The sequence below is a fragment of the Canis lupus genome, chromosome 6, assembly GCF_011100685.1.
Source record: "Canis lupus familiaris isolate Mischka breed German Shepherd chromosome 6, alternate assembly UU_Cfam_GSD_1.0, whole genome shotgun sequence".
Lineage (NCBI taxonomy): Eukaryota > Metazoa > Chordata > Mammalia > Carnivora > Canidae > Canis > Canis lupus.
Window position 1 is genome coordinate 40,704,823 of NC_049227.1, and position 20,945 is coordinate 40,725,767.

The 20,945-nt window shown below is 52.7% G+C and overlaps 1 protein-coding gene across 2 annotated transcripts in view; it reads right to left on the bottom strand.

The window, feature by feature from the left end:
* Positions 1 to 287: 287 nt before the first annotated feature.
* Positions 288 to 20,945, bottom strand: part of FAM234A (family with sequence similarity 234 member A) — a 36,288-nt gene continuing 15,630 nt past the window's right edge. Inside the window, exons 2-13 of one of the 2 annotated variants that reach the window (XM_038540953.1) lie at positions 13,478 to 13,593; positions 9,980 to 10,280; positions 5,375 to 5,491; positions 4,943 to 5,134; positions 3,741 to 3,871; positions 3,307 to 3,439; positions 2,964 to 3,093; positions 2,664 to 2,804; positions 2,243 to 2,318; positions 1,895 to 2,059; positions 1,361 to 1,463; positions 288 to 1,273 (exon numbers count right to left, since the gene is read on the bottom strand). In XM_038540953.1, the coding sequence (XP_038396881.1) occupies positions 1,062 to 1,273; positions 1,361 to 1,463; positions 1,895 to 2,059; positions 2,243 to 2,318; positions 2,664 to 2,804; positions 2,964 to 3,093; positions 3,307 to 3,439; positions 3,741 to 3,871; positions 4,943 to 5,134; positions 5,375 to 5,491; positions 9,980 to 10,244 (1,665 nt within the window). In that variant the 5' untranslated portion in view covers positions 10,245 to 10,280; positions 13,478 to 13,593 and the 3' untranslated portion in view covers positions 288 to 1,061. The remainder of the gene's footprint in view (positions 1,274 to 1,360; positions 1,464 to 1,894; positions 2,060 to 2,242; positions 2,319 to 2,663; positions 2,805 to 2,963; positions 3,094 to 3,306; positions 3,440 to 3,740; positions 3,872 to 4,942; positions 5,135 to 5,374; positions 5,492 to 9,979; positions 10,281 to 13,477; positions 13,594 to 20,945) is intronic. The other variant, XM_038540954.1, reaches the window with a different exon arrangement.

Consider the following 20,945-nt stretch of genomic DNA (forward strand, 5'->3'; position numbering starts at 1 on the left):
GCCTCTGCTGCCCCTGGGCAGCCGCCTGGGGACTACAGGGGGTGCTCAAGGACCCCCTGCAGGCCCTGATGGGAGCACACCCGCCACGTCCCCAGGCTGGGTTCCCGACTTGAACCACGGTGACCAGCGAGGGTTCTTCACACCTGAGCTACGCTTAGAGGCCGTGCAGGAAAAGTCCCCGGAGCCCTACGTGCGACTGGGTGGGAGGGGGCCCCCCTCTCCAGCAGCCTGGCTGGCGCCGCGTCTGCTTGAGCCCTGGGAGCAAACACACAGGTGTACACCTGCGCTCTCAGACAGTGCAAACCATTTATTCCGCTGTCTCCCGCGGTGCCCGGGTCATCGGGGCACCGAGAGCCCCACAGCGCCACGGCGGGCCTGGGGCATGGCAAGGCACGAAGGTGAGTCCTGTGTCAGCGGTACCGACCGCAGGGGGCGTCCAAGCACCAGGAGGCGGCCAGGCACCTGCTGGGGGTATGGGGACCCCTGAGGGATAAGCAGCTCCAGTGTGTACTGAGGGGTAGACCGACCCCCACGTGCTCCCGGCGGCCAGTTTCTCGGGACGTTCGCAGCACGTGCAGCTGACACAAGGATGGAAGCACCCCTGGGGGCGCCTCGCAGCCCCGTCCCTCGGGGGCCTGTCTCCACCAACCAGGCCTGAGTCCTCCCCTACTTGCTCCAGGAAAGGTTGGGACCAGGAACTGCCTCAAGGGCCCAGCTGGTGCCCCGAGGCCACCCAGGGCCAGCCACCCTCCCAGGCCCCAGGGGGATCTGCAGACAGGGACCCGGTGTGGACGAGTGGGGGTGGTGCTGTGGGGCCCCGCTCTACCCAAGGAGACACGATGAGGGCAGCGGCTTTGAGTGTGACCCCAGGGGGGCAGGGTGAGGACTGGGGGGCATGTGGCTGCACAGGTGATGGGAGCGGCCCGGGCACCCCTGGGTAGGACGAGGATCCTGGGCCAGGAGTACGGGGATTGGAGTGCACACCCAGGGAAGGACGGACTTCTTGTGGGGTTTAATGGCAGCAGCTGGAGTGTGTCCCGCATGCGCTGGCCACCATGCGTCTATGCCTCACTCCGGTACCGCAGGCGGGAGAACCGGTCCCGGACAGCTTGGTCAGTGTCAGGCCCGCCTTCCGCCAGGCGAACCACCCTACTGCCCGGGACAAGGTCCTGCACCTTGTGCTTAGCCACGGAGACTGTGCCAGGCGTGTCAGGGCCAGCCGGGCCCATCAGGAGGACGCAGGCAGCGTGGCGGCTCGGCTCAAACAGGACCGCTGTGGGAGACAGGAACCGTCAGGGCCTGGGGAGCAGTGGGCGGGACTGGCTGCAGCAGAGCCCTGCCCCGGGGAGGCCGCACGCACCTTGGAAGGAGACAATGTTGGCGGAGATGTTGGCCAGCTCCAGCAGGACGCCCGGCAGCGTGGGGTGGAACATGTATAGGCTGTGCTGCGCGTCCTGGGGCCTCTAGGGTGAGAACCAGCAGTGGACGCCAGGTGGACCCACGTCTGGAGCAGGCGGACCGAGGGTCCTGGGCCCCGCGGCTGGGCCATGTGGCGTCCATCCTCACAGGATGCTCTGCCCCGAGTGTGTCCACAGGCCACCACCGTGCTACCGTCTCTGCTCCCCGACCTGGCCCTGACCCTCCTGCGGCATACTCTTGCTGGGACTGCACCCCTGCCGTCCCCCGCGGGGCCCGTTGTGTGCCCCAGGCCGACCCCAGCCCCAGCCTCCCCACCTCTGCTGGCTGCCTGAGCCCACCCACTGTCCACAGCTTCCATTATGTGCACGCCCAGGCTCCCAGTTAGCTCCCCACTGTTTCCAGGCATGACCCCAGCCTGGCCGTGGCCTCTGCCCTGCCAGGGGGTGGGTCCCCTTAGCACCCGCCCTGCCCGTACCGTCTGGTTGGTGCCGGAGAGCTCGGAGAGCTCGTGGAGGCCCCAGAAGAAGAAGGCCGAGCGGTGGTCTGCGGTTGGCAGGCTGGCGGACTGTGGGTCCCCAGGGAGGCCCGGGAGGGCCTGGTTCCACAGGATGGCCCCGCTGCCCAGGTCCAGGAGCAGGATCTGGGGGGGGTGGGAGGGCACGCGGGTCACAGGTGGGGCTGCCCAGGCCCCGGAGCCCCAGCAGAGCTGCACCCCGAGGGTAAGCAGGAGGGCGCGGCCAACGCGGGTGGGGAGCCGGTGCGGCAAAGGTCCCTCGGTCCCTCGGCCTTGCTCACAGGCACAGCCTCAGGAGGTGCGGCCTACCTGTCTGTTGGTGCCGGTTCCGTTTTCGATGACCACGGCAGGGGTGTCAGGTTTGTAGTGGCCAAGGATGGGTTTTCTGCAAGGGAAGGGGGGGGGGTGAGAGTGCTCGCAGGCCCACCCCCCGCCCCCCGCAGGGAGGCGGTAGGAGCACTCACAGGGGCCCTGGGGGAGGGGGCCTCAGGGGAAGGGGGAAGGGGGTGGGAGCCCTTGTAGGGGGCCCAGGGGAGGGGGCCGGAGTGCTGGAAGGCACCTGCCCATCTGCATCCCCCGCCAGAGCCCCACAGGGGCTGAGGCCGGATGGAGGGGCAGCACCTGGGGCCAGGCAGGAGCCCCCCGACCACAGGCCTCTGCCCAGGGCCACCAGGGGTCAGGCCACGGTGCCGCCTGCAGCCACCGTACGGTTCCTGGGAGGAGACTGTACCTGAAGACCTGGGCAGTGCGGAAGGTCCACCGGGGTGTCAGGTCCTGGCCGTCAAGCAGCACACAGGCCTCCGAAGTCACGAGGAGGAGGTCCTCGCCTGCCTTCCCTGGCACGTGCGTCAGGTGGCGGAGAGCTCCCGGGCTGCGGGGACGGGAGCGGACAGCGGTATGGCAGGCAGGCTCGCCCCGTGCTCTCCCTGCCGGCTCCCCATGGCTGCTCTCCCCCCCCACCCCGCTGCCCGTGGAGATGAGGTGCACCCAGCGCCCAGGGATGGCCCCCGCACCTTCCACACAGACCAACCTGCGCCCAAGCGGCCCATGGGGGGTGGTGTTGAGCATGCGCTCCCACAGCAGGTCTCTGCGCAGGGGGCTCGCTCCCCCGGTCGCCGCCTCATGCAGGCCCTTCACAGAGCAGCCGCACAGGGAGCTTGCTGTCCGAAACGCAGGGGACTCAGGACAAGGCTGCCAGGCCTGCTTCCGGGACTCCGGGTGCCCCCCACCCACCTCCCCTGCGGAGCCTGCGGGCCACCCCTGTCCCTCCGGCACAAGCACCCTCCCTGGGCTCCCAGGCTTCCCCCACTCTGCGCCCTTGGGCATGTGGCTTCCACGCGAGGGACGGTCCTGCAGGCAGAGGCCCAACGTACGGCAAGGGAAGAGGATGTAGTGAGCGCCTGCCCTGGTGACGTGCAGGAGGGAGCCAGCGGTCCCGCCCACGCCAAGGCTGCCGCGGTGGCCGATCTGGCGTCCAGTGCTGCCGGAGTAGAGGTAACTGCTGACCTGCAACATGCACGATGGTGCAGAACATCGCAGTTTGAGAAAAGGCCCTGAGTCAGGTGTGTGGTTTCAGGCACCTGCCCACCTGGGGACCTGGACAACCCCGCTGCCGCGACACACACAGCCAAGCGCACGGTCTACTGTCCTTGGGGGCCCACAGCCGCCACCCGCGTGCTGGTCAGAGGTGCCAGGAGCACAGGGCCCTGGGCAAGTCCCTGACACGTGGTCAGACCTGAGTGCTGCCCAAGAAGCAGAAGCGGACCAGGGGCCGGGGAGTGGGCCACAGCGACCTGGGGGAGTGTACCTCCTTGTCCTCCTGGGCGAGAAGCAGCAGGTCTGGGGCCCCGTCGGCATCGACATCGGGCAGTTGGAGTAACGAGCTCAGGTCGGAGGTGTTCCTGTCAAAGCCAGGGGGCTGGCTCCACAGGGTCTCCCCTGAAACCAAGGACAACGTCACCAAGTACTGCCCCCACACCCCCTTGTGCTGCGGGCTGGTGGTGCGCAGCGCCCAAAGATGGAATGCCTGCCAGCAGGAAGCCAGCCGACGTGCGGTGCGTGGCCAGTGGGCGGTCAGTCACTGATGCAGCAGAGCACTCAAGTGTTGCCTCTGCAACCAGAAAGCTCCCCCTTCCTGCTGGCCTCTCATGTCCACCCCACCCCCCCGTGGCGCTAGGACATCACAGGGCCAACGCTGACCCTCCCACCGGGATGGGCGCCACCTGACCTTGACACTTCCCAGGACCCTGGGCCCCCAGGAAGGCCCTGGCAGAGTCCTGCTCACAGAAGGCACACGAGGACGCTGTGCGCTTATGGCCGGACCCACAGACAGCGCCAGCATGACAGCCTTCCTACCCGGATGCTATCTTGTCCACACCCTCTTTCATACTAATTCCTCTCTTCTTAAAATATTTCCAGGGATCCCTGGGTGGCGCAGGGGTTTGGCGCCTGCCTTTGGCCCAGGGCGTGATCCTGGAGACCCGGGATGGAATCCCACATCGGGCTCCCAGTGCATGGAGCCTGTTTCTCCCTCTGCCTGTGTCTCTGCCTCTCTCTCTCTCTCTCTCTCTCTCTCTCTGTGACTATTATAAATAAATTAAAAAAAAAATTAAAAAATAAAAAATAAAAAAAAAATAAAATATTTCCAGCCTGCTCTTTTTTCCTTCTATTTCTTTAAAACCACCACTGGTGGGGGAAATGCTCTTGCCTGGCCCCCCTGGCGTCCTGAAGCCCAGGCCTCACCCCGGCTGGTGACCCTGAGGCCCAGGGTCCAGTGCCCGTGCACACCGAGCCCTGACAGACCCAGATGGTCCCCGAGGGCTCGAGCAGACACCAGCCCCACGAGCACGGCCGGAGTGGGAGGTGACAAGGCAGGCCGGCAGCGTGCATGACTGCTCAGAGGCAGCCTCCCCATGGGGCTCCTTCCCCATCGTGCCCACAGGTCCCCAGGAGGAGGGCTGAACCACCTCAGAGCTGCCAGGTGTGGAACACCTGTGTGGAGCCGCCCACCTGTGAACAAGTCCACAGCAACGAAGGAGCTGGGTCTGCCCACGAGGATGCAGGCGGAGGACATCCTGCTGCCCTGCGTCTGTGGGACGGAGCACCGCACGAGGGCGCCATCCTGGGCCGCAGGCCTCTCCCAGAGCACGCTGCCACTGGCCCCCGACACGGCAGCCACAAAGGTGCAGGGAGAGGAAAAGCCTGTAGGAGACACCAGCTCGGTGGGGGACTCAGCCCTGGTTTGCGCCGCCCCCCCGCCCCCCCCCGCCAGCTCGTGGGGTCAGGGGTGTGCGGGGGGCCAGAGGGGGCCCAGTCCTCCCGGGAAGCAAGGGCTGTGTGCTGGTTCCCAGAAATCCACCAGCTGGTTCCCCAGAAGAGGCAGAGGGTGCAGATCCCGCCGCCTACCGCAAGTTCCTCCTTTTACAGATAAAAGCCAATCACCTTCGTCGGTGCAGGATAGGTTGAAGTTGTTGCTGCCGTTGGCATTTTTATAAAGAAAGAGAACATCCTGGATCCTGTCCCTGTTGATGTCTTCTGTAGCCAGGAAGTCATAGGTGACTGAAAAAGGAAATCACAGGCCACTCCTCAGGCCACGGCTGTGTCTGACCCCATCCGCCTGTGCGCTTCCCCAGGTGGGCACGCGTTAGCGCCTCCAGCGCGAGGCCGCCCTAGGAGCAGCGGCGACCTCGGCACCTCGCCTCCCTCGTGGACACGACACATGAACGCTCAGGTGTCGGCCGCCCGGGAAGGAACAAGCAGGGCACCCGGCTGTACGCGTGCGGGCTCTGCACACCTTCTTGTCAGGAAGAGATCCCTCCCGACCTGCGCCCAGGGCCCAGAGGCCGCACTCTTGCACACGGAAGGCTCTCCTCCTTCCATCCAAGGACTCAAATGATAAACTACAAGGGTTAAAATCAAACACCAAAAGAATGAAGCTGGGCTGACCCCACATCCAAAACTGAATGAAGGGGCGCCTGGGTGGGTAGTCGGTCAAGCATCCGACTCTTGATTTCTGCGCAAGTCATGATCTCAGGGTCCTGAGATGGAGCCTCGCGTGGGGCTCTGTGCTCAGCACGGAATCTGCTTGCCCCTCTCCCTCTGCTCTCTCTCTCTCTCTCTCTCTCTCAAATAAGTAAAATCTTTAAAAAAATAAAACAAAAATAAAGAATTCAAAATTGGTCAGAGGCCTAAGCTTAAGAGCCTCCTAGAAGAAACATAGAGAAAAATCTTCACGACATTGGATTTGGTAATGATTTCTTGGATGTGACACCAAAGGCAAGGCAACCAAAGAAAAAACAGACAAAGTGGAGTCCATCAAAATGTAAAGCTTTTGTGCGTCAAAGGACACTGTTGTGAGTGAAGAGACAACCCACAGAGTGGGAGGAAATACTTGCAAATCTAGCATCTGACAAGGGACCCAAGTCAAAAATGGGCAAAGGACTGAGAGGCCTTTCTTGCACGAATATAGATAAATAGTCCTGGCACGTGAGAAGATGCTCAGCATCACCAGCAATTAAGGAAATGCAAATCGGAGCAGTAACGAGACACTACCTCATACTCTTTTACTCAAAATAACTGGGAGAAGGAACTCCATTCCCATACAGCCAGTTCGCTGCGTCATTCATGGCAGCCAAAAAGTGGAAAGAAGCCAAACATCTGTGGACAGAGGAATGGATGAGCAGTGCAGTCCACACCCAACACACATTATTCCCCCATAAAAAGGAAGGAGAACCCGATGCCTGCTCCAGCGCGGGTGAGCTCTGAGGCCAATACGCCCGGTGCAGTCAGCAGGCGCAAGAGGGCAGATGTTACGTGATTCCACTTCTATAGAGGTCCTTGCAATAGGCAGACTTGCAGGTACACAGGCCAAGAGGCTCTGGAGGAGGGAGGAGGAGGGAGAGGAGTCTGTGTTTGCCGGGCGCGGTGCTGTTGAGATGATGAACAGACCGCATGGATGGCTGCACAGCACCACGAGTGCAGTGATGCCAACCGATGATGCTCTTTACATGTATGGGATGTATATTTCACCACAATTTAAAAATAGAAATCAAACACCAGACTCCAGGCTTGGACGGTGCCAGTCTAGCCCTCCACAGCTGGGCACCAGACTGAGGTCAGGACCAAAGGCAGCAGCTTCCCTGGCAGAGGGGAATGGCGGGATTCACAGCCAGGGGCCCAGGGGTACTGTGAGCTCCCAAGCCAACGGGGGAGGCCAGCTCTGGAGCCAGCCACAGGCTGGGATACAGGGCAGAGCAGACAACAGGTAGGGGGACTAGTCAAAAAGTGAACAGAGAGATCTGGAAAAACGAGAGGGTGACAGCTCTTCCTTGAAAGCCCCCACATATCCCAGCAGCCCAAGGTGGCAGGAACCATCAGGTAAGAGGCCATAGAGACAAGGCCCCAGCTACGTACACACCTATGAGAACAGAGTCACCCTAACAGTGAACCAGGCGAGGACACCACAAAAAGAGAAAGCGAAGTTCAGCGTCCCTCACTGATACAGACACCAGTGCTCAACACAAAGCAGCAAAATGAATCCAGCAACCAAGGAAAAGGGCTATACGCCATGATCTAGTGGGGTCTTCCTCGAGAATTCAAGGCTGATTTAACATCTGAAAATCAATATAAATTCCATATTAATAGGAATAAAGGGCAAAAACCACCCAGTTGTCTCACAACCATAAAAAAGCATCTGACAATATCCAACACCCTTTCATGATAAAAACAAACTGTTAAAGGGTGTCTACGAAAAAACCTACAGCTATCATCATACTTAATGCTGAAAGAGGCAGTTTCCTTCCTAAGCTCAAGGAGATCTTTGTTCTTACCTGTCCAACGTCACCTGTTCTGTTGGCTGGAGGTTTTAGCCAGTAAACTCCAGCAAGAAGAAGAAAGAAAAAGGAGTCAGATTGGAAAGGAAGAAGCAGGGCAGCCCGGGTGGCTCAGTGGTTTAGCGCCGCCTTCAGCCCAGGGCATGATCCTGGAGTCCTGGGATCGGGTCCTGCGTTAGGCTCCCTCCATGGAGCCTGCTTCTACCTCTGCCTGTGTCTCTGCCTCTCTCTCTCTCTCTCATGTCTCTCATGAATAAATAAAATCTTAAAAAAAAAACAACCTGTCTGCTTTGCAATATTACATGCTTATGTAGGAAACTGCAGAGAATATACACACACACCTCCTAGTCTAATTAATGAGGTCAACAAGGTCACAAGATAAAAGATCAATGTAGTATCAGTAGTATTTCTGGGGCACCTGGGTGGCTCAGTAGGTTGAGTGTCCAACTCTTGGTTTCAGCTCAGGTCAGGGTCTCGGAGTCATGAGATGGAGCCCCCCCATCAGGCTGCACTGAGGCCTCTGTACTCTGGGGAAGTCGGCTGGGGGTTCTTTCTCGCCTCTCCCTCTCCCCCTCCCTGCTGCCCCTCCAGGTGCTCGAGCTCTCTCCAAAGAAAAGAACAGAAAAGAACCTTACAAAGATGCAAAGATAAGCCACTGGCTGCAAATATTTGCAAATCATATATTTCTTAAAAGACTTGTATCTGCAATACATAAAGAACTTTTATAATTCCATAATTAAAAAATCATATTTTTGGAGGCTCAGTCATTCAAGTGTCCAACTTGTGATCTTGGCTCAAGTTTCAATCTCAGGGTTGTGAATTTAAACCCCACACTGGGCTCCGTGCTTAAAACAATAAATAACATAAAATATATGATTTTATTTTTTTTAAGATTTAAAAAAAATTTTTTTAAAGATTTTATTGAGAGCGAGAAAGATCATGAGCAGGGGCCATAGACAGAGGAAGAAGCAGATGCCCCGCTGAGCAGGGAGCCCGATGCGGGACTCGATCCCGGTACCCTGAGATCACAACCTGAGACGAAGGCAGACTGTCACCAAATGAGGCACCTAGTTGCCCCTCATATTTTTCAAATGAGCAAGAATTTGAAGAGACATTTACCAAAGAAGATTTGAGAATGGCCAGTACCCCATGAAGAGATGCCCATCAGCATCCTGAGTCATTAGAGAAATTCAAAGTCAAACCACAACGTGATGGCTCTCTATGGTCTGGGATGCGGAGAACGCAGAATCGCCGGGGTCGGGGGGAGCCGGGAACGGTGCCGCCTGACGGAGGCAGCTGGGCTGTGACTCAGAAAGCTACAAATCAACTTACCACGAGTTTCAACATCTTCACTCCTAGCAATCTACCTGAGACCGAAAAACATGCATCCATGCAAAGACCAGTGTATAGTGTTCCTCGCGGTATCAGTCATAAAGGTAAGACACTGAGCCACCCAGATGTGCACCAACAGGTGAACCTGTCGTGAGGTGTCATGTGCACAGGAAGCCTGTTCAGCCCCAGAGAGAAGCGGGGGACACGCTGTAACCGACAGATGGGCCTCAGTGAGAGAAGCTGGACCAGGACACAGGTCACGTGATCCTGTTCACGGGCCAAGTCCACAGAAGGCAAGACTGAAGGCAGGAGGCAACTGGTGGCAGCCTGGGCTGGGGGACGGGGCTGCTGGAATCTTTGGAAACGGGACTGTGCTGACAGTTACACAGCTGCTCCATGAATAGACTAAAAGTCATGGAGGCGCATACGTAAAACAAGTGACTGATCTGTCGTACAGATTATGCTTCAATAAAAGCTGCAGAAAACCAACATACTTTATTCCTCCCTCTCAAAATTAAGCTTCAGACTCTGAGGCCTAACTGAGAAAGTCCCTTGGCTGCAGGAGACACCCAGCAGCGTGGCACGACAGGCCCAGGCCGCGGCATTTACACCCGCCACTGCTCCCACTCGCGACCAAGCCAGGAGTCCAGAGAAAGGCTGACTCGGGGCTTTTCACGAAGGCTGGTTCTGCGGGAGACACGGGGCGCGTCGCAGTCAGCGCTGCCGGCCGCAGTTGGTGGAGCCCGTCACAAACCTGGCCCCGAGATCTGCGGTTTCTTTAAATTCCAAAACGTGGTCAAACGGGCGCCTCCCTTGGTGCACACAGCCCGGGGCCTGCCGGTGCCCCCCGCACCCCACCCCAGGACCGGGCCCCGGGGCACACCTGCCGCGCTGTAGTCTATCCGCCACATCCCCTGCGACACGGGCCGTTCCGGGCACGGGATGATGAACGAAACCACGAACACTACGAACAGGCAGACAAACAGTGAAAGAAAAAACACAACGGTGCGGCACCGGGAGAGGCGGGGCTGCCGGGGCGAGCTTTTCAGCTTCTCGTCTGCGTGGCCCGGGTTTCCCGGGGTCTCGGGCAGCCTCTTGTCTTCGTTCCTCAGGGGGTGGATTTCGGCTTCTAGGTCCTTGCTGTCCATCGTCACATGCACATCCCAGAGCTCCGCTCCTGGTCGCTGCGTCAATAGAACAGGGACAGTCACACAGCTGCCGCCCCCCAGGCCTCCCGGGGCCCTGCCCTGTGCGGCCTCCCCGCGTGGGTGCGGCCGTCACTGGACCATCAGCCCGAGAAGCAAAAGCTAAATGTTGATGGTGTCGCGGATGCCACCCACGACGGTCTAACTGGCAGACTGGTTGTGCAGAGCCAGCGGGTGGGGATATTTTCATCCCGAACCCCCCCACACCCCACCCCCGGCGTCGCCTCTGGTGCTGGGGCGGCGGCAGGTCATACACCCACCGCAAGGCGTTAACTAAGCCCCGTGGGCCCACAGACCGCACCATGGCCAGCACCCCCACGGGGCCGCCCCGGAGGGCTGAGCCCCGAGGAGAGCAGGCGACAGCGAAGGTGGCTCTGCTCGCCAGCCAGCCTGCGCTCACTGTGCTAAATGGGCAAACGACTTGACATGACCACGCCCCGTTTCCTTGTTTATTTATTTATTTTTGTTTATTTATTTTTAAGATTGTATTTATTTATTCATGAGAGACACAGAGAGAGAGGGAGAGACACAGGCAGAGGGAGAAGCAGGCTTCCTGCGGGGAGCCCAACTCGGGACTTGATCCCAGGCCCGGGGGTCATGACCTGAACCAAAGGCAGCCTTTAACCACTGAGCCCCCCTCCCCTCCCCCGGCGTCCCACCCCATGTCCTTACTTGTAAAAGGAATCCAGCATCTGTTTTGAGGGCTGCTGGAAGGATGTAGGTCGCAGATTCATATAAAGCACTCCTCACAGCGCCTGACATTAAGCACTCAAACGCTAGCTGACTGTTACTAATAATGACGCACGACGTGCTGGATGTCCACGGAGGAGGCAGTGGACAGCAGGCGACGGGTTCGGGGGCCCTGCCTGTGGCTGGGTGGACATCGGTGACCGTGCGGGGCCCGCCTGCAGGCACCCTGGGAAATGGGGCAGGGACGCTTCTGGGGACGGCCAGGCCGCAGCACAGAGTGTGCATGGGGCCCTGCAGCTGGAAACCAGCATCCATCCCTGGGTTCCTTACACACGAGAAAGGCCGGTTTGTCTGCCTGGTGTGAGGCAAGGTATCTGCTGTTCGGGTCTTTTTTAAACCGCCAAACCAGTGTCCTAACAAATGCAGTGTCGAGAGAACAAAAGGGCCTATGGGTCTGAGTTGTCAGCCTTGTGGACCCAAGAAGGTGGACGGTACAGGCCTCAAAGGGAGGATGAGACCAGCGGCAGGTGACCGATGGAGGCTGGTAGCTCAGAGTGGCCCCCCAAGGACAGCTTATGGAAGATGGGAGGAGACCAGAGACGGCTGGTTTTTCGGATAAACTTTTTACTTTCTGACTTTAACTGGTTTTCTCTATATAATTAAAACAATTCATTTAAACACCTGTGTGTAGCCACCTGGGTGGTCCAACTCTTGGTTTTGGCTCAGGTCATGCTCTCAAGGTCGGGGGATCGAGCCCAGCGTCGGGAGCCCCTCTCGGCCCCACCCCACAACCTGTGTACATCCCCATAAGGTTAGCTTTAAACACAAAAAAGTGAAAGATGACGAGTGCTGTTGAGCGTGTGGAGCAGGTGGGCCCCTGTGTGCTGCTGGTGGGAATGTAACCCGGTGCCAGCTGCTGGGGAAACCACCTGACAGATCCTCAAAGTTTAAACAGAGGTACCGGTGATCCAGCGATTCCACTTCTTGGGGTACACCCAAGAGAGCCGGAAATGGACTCACACAAAAACTTACAAAGGTTCAAGGCTTCGTTCTCTGTAACAACCCAGATCATCCCTCACCAGACGGATAAACACAACACAGCAAATCCACACAATGGAATAGTACTTGCCATAAAAGGAATGGAGCGTGACACCTACTGCAGGGTTGGAAGCCTCTCTGTCCCGCGAGATGCCCGGACAGAGAGAGGGCCCGGGCTAGGGCATGGGCTAGGGCTCCATGTACGTGAAATGTCCGGGACAGGCAAATCCACAGCGGGAGAAAGTAGACAGGTGGCTCCGGGGCTGGGGGCACCGCGAGCCGCTACTAATGTGCAGGGTTCCTGGGTGATGAGAGTGGTGGCCATGACTACAAACACTGTGACTGCACTCACGTCACTAATGGTAGATTCTTTAAAAAATTTTTATTTATTTATGATAGTCACACAGAGAGAGAGAGATAGAGGGGCAGAGACACAGGCAGAGGGAGAAGCAGGCTCCATGCACCGGGAGTCCGATGTGGGATTCGATCCTGGGTCTCCAGGATCGCGCCCTGAGCCAAAGGCAGGCGCTAAACCGCTGCACCACCCAGGGATCCCCACTAATGGTAGATTTTACGTTAGGTGCATTTACCACGATTTAAAGAGAGACCCAAGCAAATCTGTGTGCATTCTCCTTCATGCTGAGACAGGAGGGCTAAGGTCTTGGAAGTCAGAAGAGGTGTGGCCGACTAAGGCAGTGAGCTGCACACAGGGGAATCAAACAATGACTCATGACCAGGGACCTCATTAAACCCAAGCACCTGACACGGGTGCAGAGGTGGGACGGGTTTCTGGAGGTGTAACCAGGGAGAGAGCCTGCAGTCAGGCTCAGTCCGCAGAGAAGCTGCTTATTCAGCAGATCTAGATGCTGTGCCCCAAGGAGAGGGCATCTGACGTATCTACCTTGGGAAAAGGAAAGAAATCACAATGCTGAAATTCTTAATCTTTAGGGGTGCCCGGTAGCTCAGTCCGTCGGGTTTCAGCTCAGGCCGTGGGATCAAGCCATGCATCAGGCTCTGTACTCAGCAGGGCCTCTGCTCTAGGTTCTCTCCCCCTCTCCCTCTGCCCCTCCTTGCACATGCACTCGCACTCTCTCAAATAATACTTAAAATCTTAAAAAAAGGGGGATCCCTGGGTGGTGCAGAGGTTTGGCGCCTGCCTTTGGCCCAGGGCGCGATCCTGGAGACCCGGGATCGAGTCCCACGTCAGGCTCCCGGTACATGGAGCCTGCTTCTCCCTCTGCCTATGTCTCTGCCTCTCTCTCTCTCTCTCTCTCTGTGTGACTATCATAAATAAAAATTAAAAAAAAAAAAAGAAAAAAATCTTAAAAAAAAAAGGCTCTGTCTTTAAAGAGCACACTGTCCACCGGGGCACAGTGGGAAGGCACCCTAAGACTCTCCATCCAAGAACGAGGGGCTCCCTTCAAAGGGACGCAAGTACCCACACCTACCTGGTGGAGGAGCAAGAGGGGATGTGCTCAGCATCAGCTCCTGGACTGGGACGGCCGCCGGCACACCTGGTGACTGGGTCTGGACGGGGAATCTGCTTTCATCAGCCCAGGCAGACCTAAGGGTGGTGAAGCCATTGGTGAAGTACGCTGGCTGAGGGACACGGGTCCTCAGCAGTGGCTTCACATCGGAGTCCCCTTCACGGCCCTGAGGCCACAGCCCGACCACATCTGGACTGGGACAAGCAGCCCGAATGATTCCAGGAACAGCCAAGTGAAGCAGCACAGCCGGCCGGGAAGCCTGCTTTCTGTGGCTCTGGCTACCCCCTCGTCCCAGTCTCCTGGGCCCTGGCGGAGACCCCGCCCCCACACAGAGCCTGCTGAGACCTCTGCAACCCTGTCACCAGAGGCTATTTTCTGGGTGTTCTTCTCCTTGGAGCTCTTGGCAAGTTTAGGCGAGTGAAGTCAGATGCAGATCCCAACCCATGAGGGCAGACCGCTCCTTTCCTGAGCAGTCTCTGAATCCCTAAGTGACGTGGGACCTGAAGGCTGAGCGCAGAGGACAGTGCATTACAAGTATTACTGATGTTGAGTTTCCAGGTCAGCAGTAAATACACGTGAGACATCTGAAAGGTGTACAGGTGGAAGTCTCCCTCCTGGGCCCAAGACGGATGCGTGTTACTGGTTTCTTATACGTCCCTCCAGAAATCATTCATTCATTCATTTATTCATTTAGAGAGAGGAGAGAGAGAGAGAGAGAATCTCAAGCAGACTTCCACTGAGTGTGGAGCTGGACACGGGGCTCAATCTCACACCCTGAGATGGTGACCTGAGGCGTAATCAAAAGTCAGATGCTTAACTGACTATACCACTCAGGCACTCCCCCACACAAATTATTTTTATGTAATAAAAGTGATTTTTGCGTGTTGGCTATATTTAGTTTTATATAGTACATTATTTTTAGGCCTTCATTTATTGGGTAGAAAACTTAGAAAGAAAAGCATTCCCGGTTACTGCGGGGGGCTGAATCCAGGTTTCTAGAGCTGGCCCCGCCACTGGGGCTGTTCCTCCTGGGGCCTCACAGGGTAAACAACCCCCACTGAGCCCTGCACCAGGCAGGGGGCAGAGCAGCTCCCCCAAGTGCTAACACCTGAAAATAAGCACAACAGGCCCCTCCCCCAGAAGACCAGCCAGACGGACAAGTTCCAGGGGAAGATACTTCCCCGTGGTTCTTTTTTTCTTTTTTTTCTTTTCTTTTTTTTTGTTGTTGTTTTGTTTTGTTTTGTTTTGCTTTTTGATTTGTTTCCTTCCCCCACCCCTTTTTTTCCTTTCTTTCTTTTTCTTTCTCTTTTTTTTCTTCCTTTTTTTTCTCTTTCTCTTTTCTTTCCTTCTTTCTCTCCTCTTTTTCTCCTTTTCCCAATACAACTTGCTTTTGGCCACTCTGCACTGAGCAAAATGACTAGAAGGAAAACCTCACCTCAAAAGAAAGAATCAGAAACAGTCCTCTCTCCCACACAGTTACAAAATCTGGATTACAATTCAATGTCAGAAAGCCAATTCAGAAGCACTATTATACAGCTACTGGTGGCTCTAGAAAAAAGCATAAAGGACTCAAGAGACATCATGACTGCAGAATTTAGAGCTAATCAGGCAGAAATTAAAAATCAATTGAATGAGATGCAATCCAAACTAGAAGTCCTAACGACGAGGGGTAACGAGGTGGAAGAATGAGTGAGTGACATAGAAGACAAGTTGATAGCAAAGAGGGAAACTGAGGAAAAAAGAGACAAACAATTAAAAGACCATGAGGATAGATTAAGGGAAATAAACGACAAACTGAGGAAGAAAAACCTACGTTTAATTGGTGTTCCCGAGGGCGCCGAAAGGGCCAGAGGGCCAGAATATGTATTTGAACAAATTCTAGCTGAAAACTTTCCTAATCTGGGAAGGGAAACAGGCATTCAGATCCAGGAAATAGAGAGATCCCCCCCTAAAATCAATAAAAACCGTTCAACACCTCGACATTTAATAGTGAAGCTTGCAAATTCCAAAGATAAAGAGAAGATCCTTAAAGCAGCAAGAGACAAGAAATCCCTGACTTTTATGGGGAGGAGTATTAGGGTAACAGCAGACCTCTCCACAGAGACCTGGCAGGCCAGAAAGGGCTGGCAGGATATATTCAGGGTCCTAAAGGAGAAGAACATGCAACCAAGAATACTTTATCCAGCAAGGCTCTCATTCAGAATGGAAGGAGAGATAAAGAGCTTCCAAGACAGGCAGGAACTGAAAGATTATGTGACCTCCAAACCAGCTCTGCAAGAAATTTTAAGGGGGACTCTTAAAATTCCCCTTTAAGAAGAAGTTCAGTGGAACAATCCACAAAAACAAGGACTGAATAGATATCATGATGACACTAAACTCATATCTGTCAATAGTAACTCTGAATGTGAATGGGCTTAATGACCCCATCAAAAGGCGCAGGGTGTCAGACTGGATAAAAAAGCAGGACCCATCTATTTGCTGTCTACAAGAGACTCATTTTAGACAGAAGGACACCTACAGCCTGAAAATAAAAGGTTGGAGAACCATTTACCATTCGAATGGTCCTCAAAAGAAAGCAGGGGTAGCCATCCTTATATCAGATAAACTAAAATTTACCCCAAAGACTGTAGTGAGAGATGAAGAGGGACACTATATCATACTTAAAGGATCTATCCAACAAGAGGACTTAACAATCCTCAATATATATGCCCCCAACGTGGGAGCTGCCAAATATATAAATCAATTATTAACCAAAGTGAAGAAATACTTAGATAATAATACACTTATACTTGGTGACTTCAATCTAGCTCTTTCTATACTCAATAGGTCTTCTAAGCACAACATCTCCAAAGAAACGAGAGCTTTAAATGATACACTGGACCAGATGGATTTCACAGATATCTACAGAACTTTACATCCAAACTCAACTGAATACACATTCTTCTCAAGTGCACATGGAACTTTCTCCAGAATGGACCACATACTGGGTCACAAATCGGGTCTGAACCGATACCAAAAGATTGGGATCGTCCCCTGCATAATCTCAGACCATAGTGCCTTGAAATTAGAACTAAATCACAACAAGAAGTTTGGAAGGACCTCAAACACGTGGAGGTTAAGGACCATCCTGCTAAAAGATGAAAGGGTCAACCAGGAAATTAAGGAAGAATTAAAAAGATTCATGGAAACTAATGAGAATGAAGATACAACCGTTCAAAATCTTTGGGATGCAGCAAAAGCAGTCCTAAGGGGGAAATACATCGCAATACAAGCATCCATTCAAAAAGTGGAAAGAACTCAAATACAAAAGCTAACCTTACACATAAAGGAGCTAGAGAAAAAACAGCAAATAGATCCTACACCCAAGAGAAGAAGGGAGTTAATAAAGATTCGAGCAGAACTCAACGAAATCGAGACCAGAAGAACTGTGGAACAGATCAACAAAACCAGGAGTTGGTTCTTTGAAAGAATTAATAAGATAGATAAACCATTAGCCAGCCTTATTAAAAAGAAGAGAGAGAAGACTCAAATTAATAAAATCATGAATGAGAAAGGAGAGATCACTACCAACGCCAAGGAAATACAAACGCTTTTAAAAACATATTATGAACAGCTATACGCCAATAAATTAGGCAATCTAGAAGAAATGGACGCATTCCTGGAAAGCCACAAACTACCAAAACTGGAACAGGAAGAAATAGAAAACCTGAACAGGCCAATAACCAGGGAGGAAATTGAAGCAGTCATCAAAAACCTCCCAAGACACAAGAGTCCAGGGCCAGATGGCTTCCCAGGGGAATTCTATCAAACGTTTAAAGAAGAAACCATACCTATTCTCCTAAAGCTGTTTGGAAAGATAGAAAGAGATGGAGTACTTCCAAATTCGTTCTATGAGGCCAGCATCACCTTAATTCCAAAACCAGACAAAGACCCCACCAAAAAGGAGAATTACAGACCAATATCCCTGATGAACATGGATGCAAAAATTCTCAACAAGATACTGGCAAATAGGATCCAACAATACATTAAGATAATTATTCACCATGACCAAGTAGGATTTATCCCCGGGACACAAGGCTGGTTCAACACCCGTAAAACAATCAATGTGATTCATCATATCAGCAAGAGAAAAACCAAGAACCATATGATCCTCTCATTAGATGCAGAGAAAGCATTTGACAAAATACAGCATCCATTTCTGATCAAAACTCTTCAGAGTGTAGGGATAGAGGGAACATTCCTCAACATCTTAAAAGCCATCTACGAAAAGCCCACAGCAAATATCATTCTCAATGGGGAAGCACTGGGAGCCTTTCCCCTAAGATCAGGAACAAGACAGGGATGTCCACTCTCACCACTGCTATACAACATAGTACTGGAAGTCCTAGCCTCAGCAATCAGACAACAAAAAGACATTAAAGGCATTCAAATTGGCAAAGAAGAAGTCAGACTCCCCCTCTTCGCCGATGACATGATACTCTACGTAGAAAACCCAAAAGCCTCCACCCCAAGATTGCTAGAACTCATACAGCAATTCGGTAGCGTGGCAGGATACAAAATCAATGCCCAGAAATCAGTGGCATTTCTATACACTAACAATGAGACTGAAGAAAGAGAAATTAAGGAGTCAATCCCATTTACAATTGCACCCAAAAGCATAAGATACCTAGGAATAAACCTAACCAAAGATGTAAAGGATCTATACCCTCAAAACTATAGAACACTTCTGAAAGAAATTGAGGAAGACACAAAGAGATGGAAAAATATTCCATGCTCATGGATTGGCAGAATTAATATTGTGAAAATGTCAATGTTACCCAGGGCAATATACACGTTTAATGCAATCCCTATCAAAATACCATGGACTTTCTTCAGAGAGTTAGAACAAATTATTTTAAGATTTGTGTGGAATCAGAAAAGACCCCGAATAGCCAGGGGAATTTTAGAAAAGAAAACCATATCTGGGGGCATCACAGTGCCAGATTTCAGGTTGTACTACAAAGCTGTGGTCATCAAGACAGTCTGGTACTGGCACAAAAACAGACACATAGATCAATGGAACAGAATAGAGAACCCAGAAGTGGACCCTGAACTTTATGGGCAACTAATATTCGATAAAGGAGGAAAGACTATCCATTGGAAGAAAGACAGTCTCTTCAATAAATGGTGCTGGGAAAATTGGACATCCACATGCAGAAGAATGAAACTAGACCACTCTCTTTCACCACACAAAGATAAACTCAAAATGGATGAAAGATCTAAATGTGAGACAAGATTCCATCAAAAATCCTAGAGGAGAACACAGGCAACACCCTTTTTGAACTCGGCCACAGTAACTTCTTGCAAGATACATCCACGAAGGCAAAAGAAACAAAAGCAAAAATGAACTATTGGGACTTCATCAAGATAAGAAGCTTTTGCACAGCAAAGGATACAGTCAACAAAACTAAAAGACAACCTACAGAATGGGAGAAGATATTTGCAAATGACATAGCAGATAAAGGGCTAGTTTCCAAGATCTGTAAAGAACTTATTAAACTCAACACCAAAGAAACAAACAATCCAATCATGGGCAAAAGACATGAAGAGAAATCTCACAGAGGAAGACATAGACATGGCCAACATGCATATGAGAAAATGCTCTGCATCACTTGCCATCAGGGAAATATAAATCAAAACCACAATGAGATACCACCTCACACCAGTGAGAATGGGGCAAATTGACAAGGCAGGAAACAACAAATGTTGGAGAGGATGCGGAGAAAAGGGAACCCTCTTACACTGTTGGTGGGAATGTGAACTGGTGCAGCCATTCTGGAAAACTGTGTGGAGGTTCCTCAAAGAGTTAAAAATAGACCTGCCCTACGACCCAGCAATTGCACTGTTGGGGATTTACCCCAAAGATACAAATGCAATGAAACGCCGGGACACCTGCACCCCGATGTTTATAGCCGCAATGGCCACAATAGCCAAACTGTGGAAGGAGCCTCGGTGTCCATCGAAAGATGAGTGGATAAAGAAGATGTGGTTTATGTATACAATGGAATATTACTCAGCTATTAGAAATGACAAATACCCACCATTTGCTTCAACGTGGATGGAACTGGAGGGTATTATGCTGAGTGAAGTAAGTCAGTCGGAGAAGGACAAACATTATATGTTCTCATTCATGTGGGTAATATAAATAATAGTGAAAGGGAATATAAGGGAAGGGAGAAGAAAAAAAAAAAAGAAAAGCATTCCCAACTAATATTCTCTTTAGAGTTATATGAGTCAAACTACAAATAAAATACTAAGGTACGATTGAGGTGGGATCACTGATAATCTTAAACTAGTTTCTCACAAATTCGTTTTGATTTCAGGTCAGTTTATGACCTTCTACAAATGTCTTAATGGCTGGATCACAGTTTTTTTTTTTTTTTTTTTTTTTTTTTTAAGATTTTATTTATTTATTAATGAGAGACCCAGAGAGAGAGAGAGAGGCAGAGACGCAGGCAGAGGGAGAAGCAGGCTCCCTGCAGGAAGCCTGACATGGGACTCCATCTAGGGACCCCAGGGTCACGCCCTGGGCTGAAGGGAGAAACCTAATCGCTGAGCCCCCCAGGCGTCCCTATTTTCTCTATTTTTAAAGTAATCTCTGTGCCCAACGTGGGGCTCAAATGCAGGACCCCGAGACCAAGAATGGCATGCTTCACCCACTGAGCTAGGCAGGAGCCCCAGGCCATTTTCACTTTTCAAACACAGGATAGGGTAGCCCCGGTGGCGCAGCAGTTTAGCGCAGCCTGCAGCTCAGGGTGTGATCCTGGAGACCCTGGATCGAGTCCCATATTGGGCTCCCTGCATCATGGGGCCTGCTTCTCCCTCTGCCTGTGTCTCTGTCTGTCTCTCTCATGAATAAATAAATAAAATATTAACAAACAAACACAGGACATCTTTTCGTTTTAGGGGAGGTAGGTGGGAGTAGAGGCAGAGGGACAGGGAGACAAATCTCAAGCAGGCTCCACACTCAGCGGGGAGCCCAATGCAGGGCGCAGGGCCACACCATGAGATCATGACCTGAGCCAAAACCGAGAGTTGGATGCTTAACGGACAGATCCCCTCCAGGGCCCCAACACACGGCACCTTTAAGCAAGTGCATGGAAAGGTCTATTACTGGCAGAACTGGTTCAATGACCACTTGTGATCGATTACAAGACATTTGATGGAGATACGCACTGTGAATAGCGTGTGTTGTGAGTCACAAAATCACAGAACATTCCGTCAAACTCTGGAACCTGTATATACTTTGGGGCCATAGGAGCTGATAGTTTTATTTATAATCTTGTAAACTGCTATTTATGTATGAAACAAAGAGGAAAACATATGGGGAAGGGGTTGTGTTGACAGAGAGATTCTTTACTGTGTGACTGTTCTTCAATGTAAACATTTT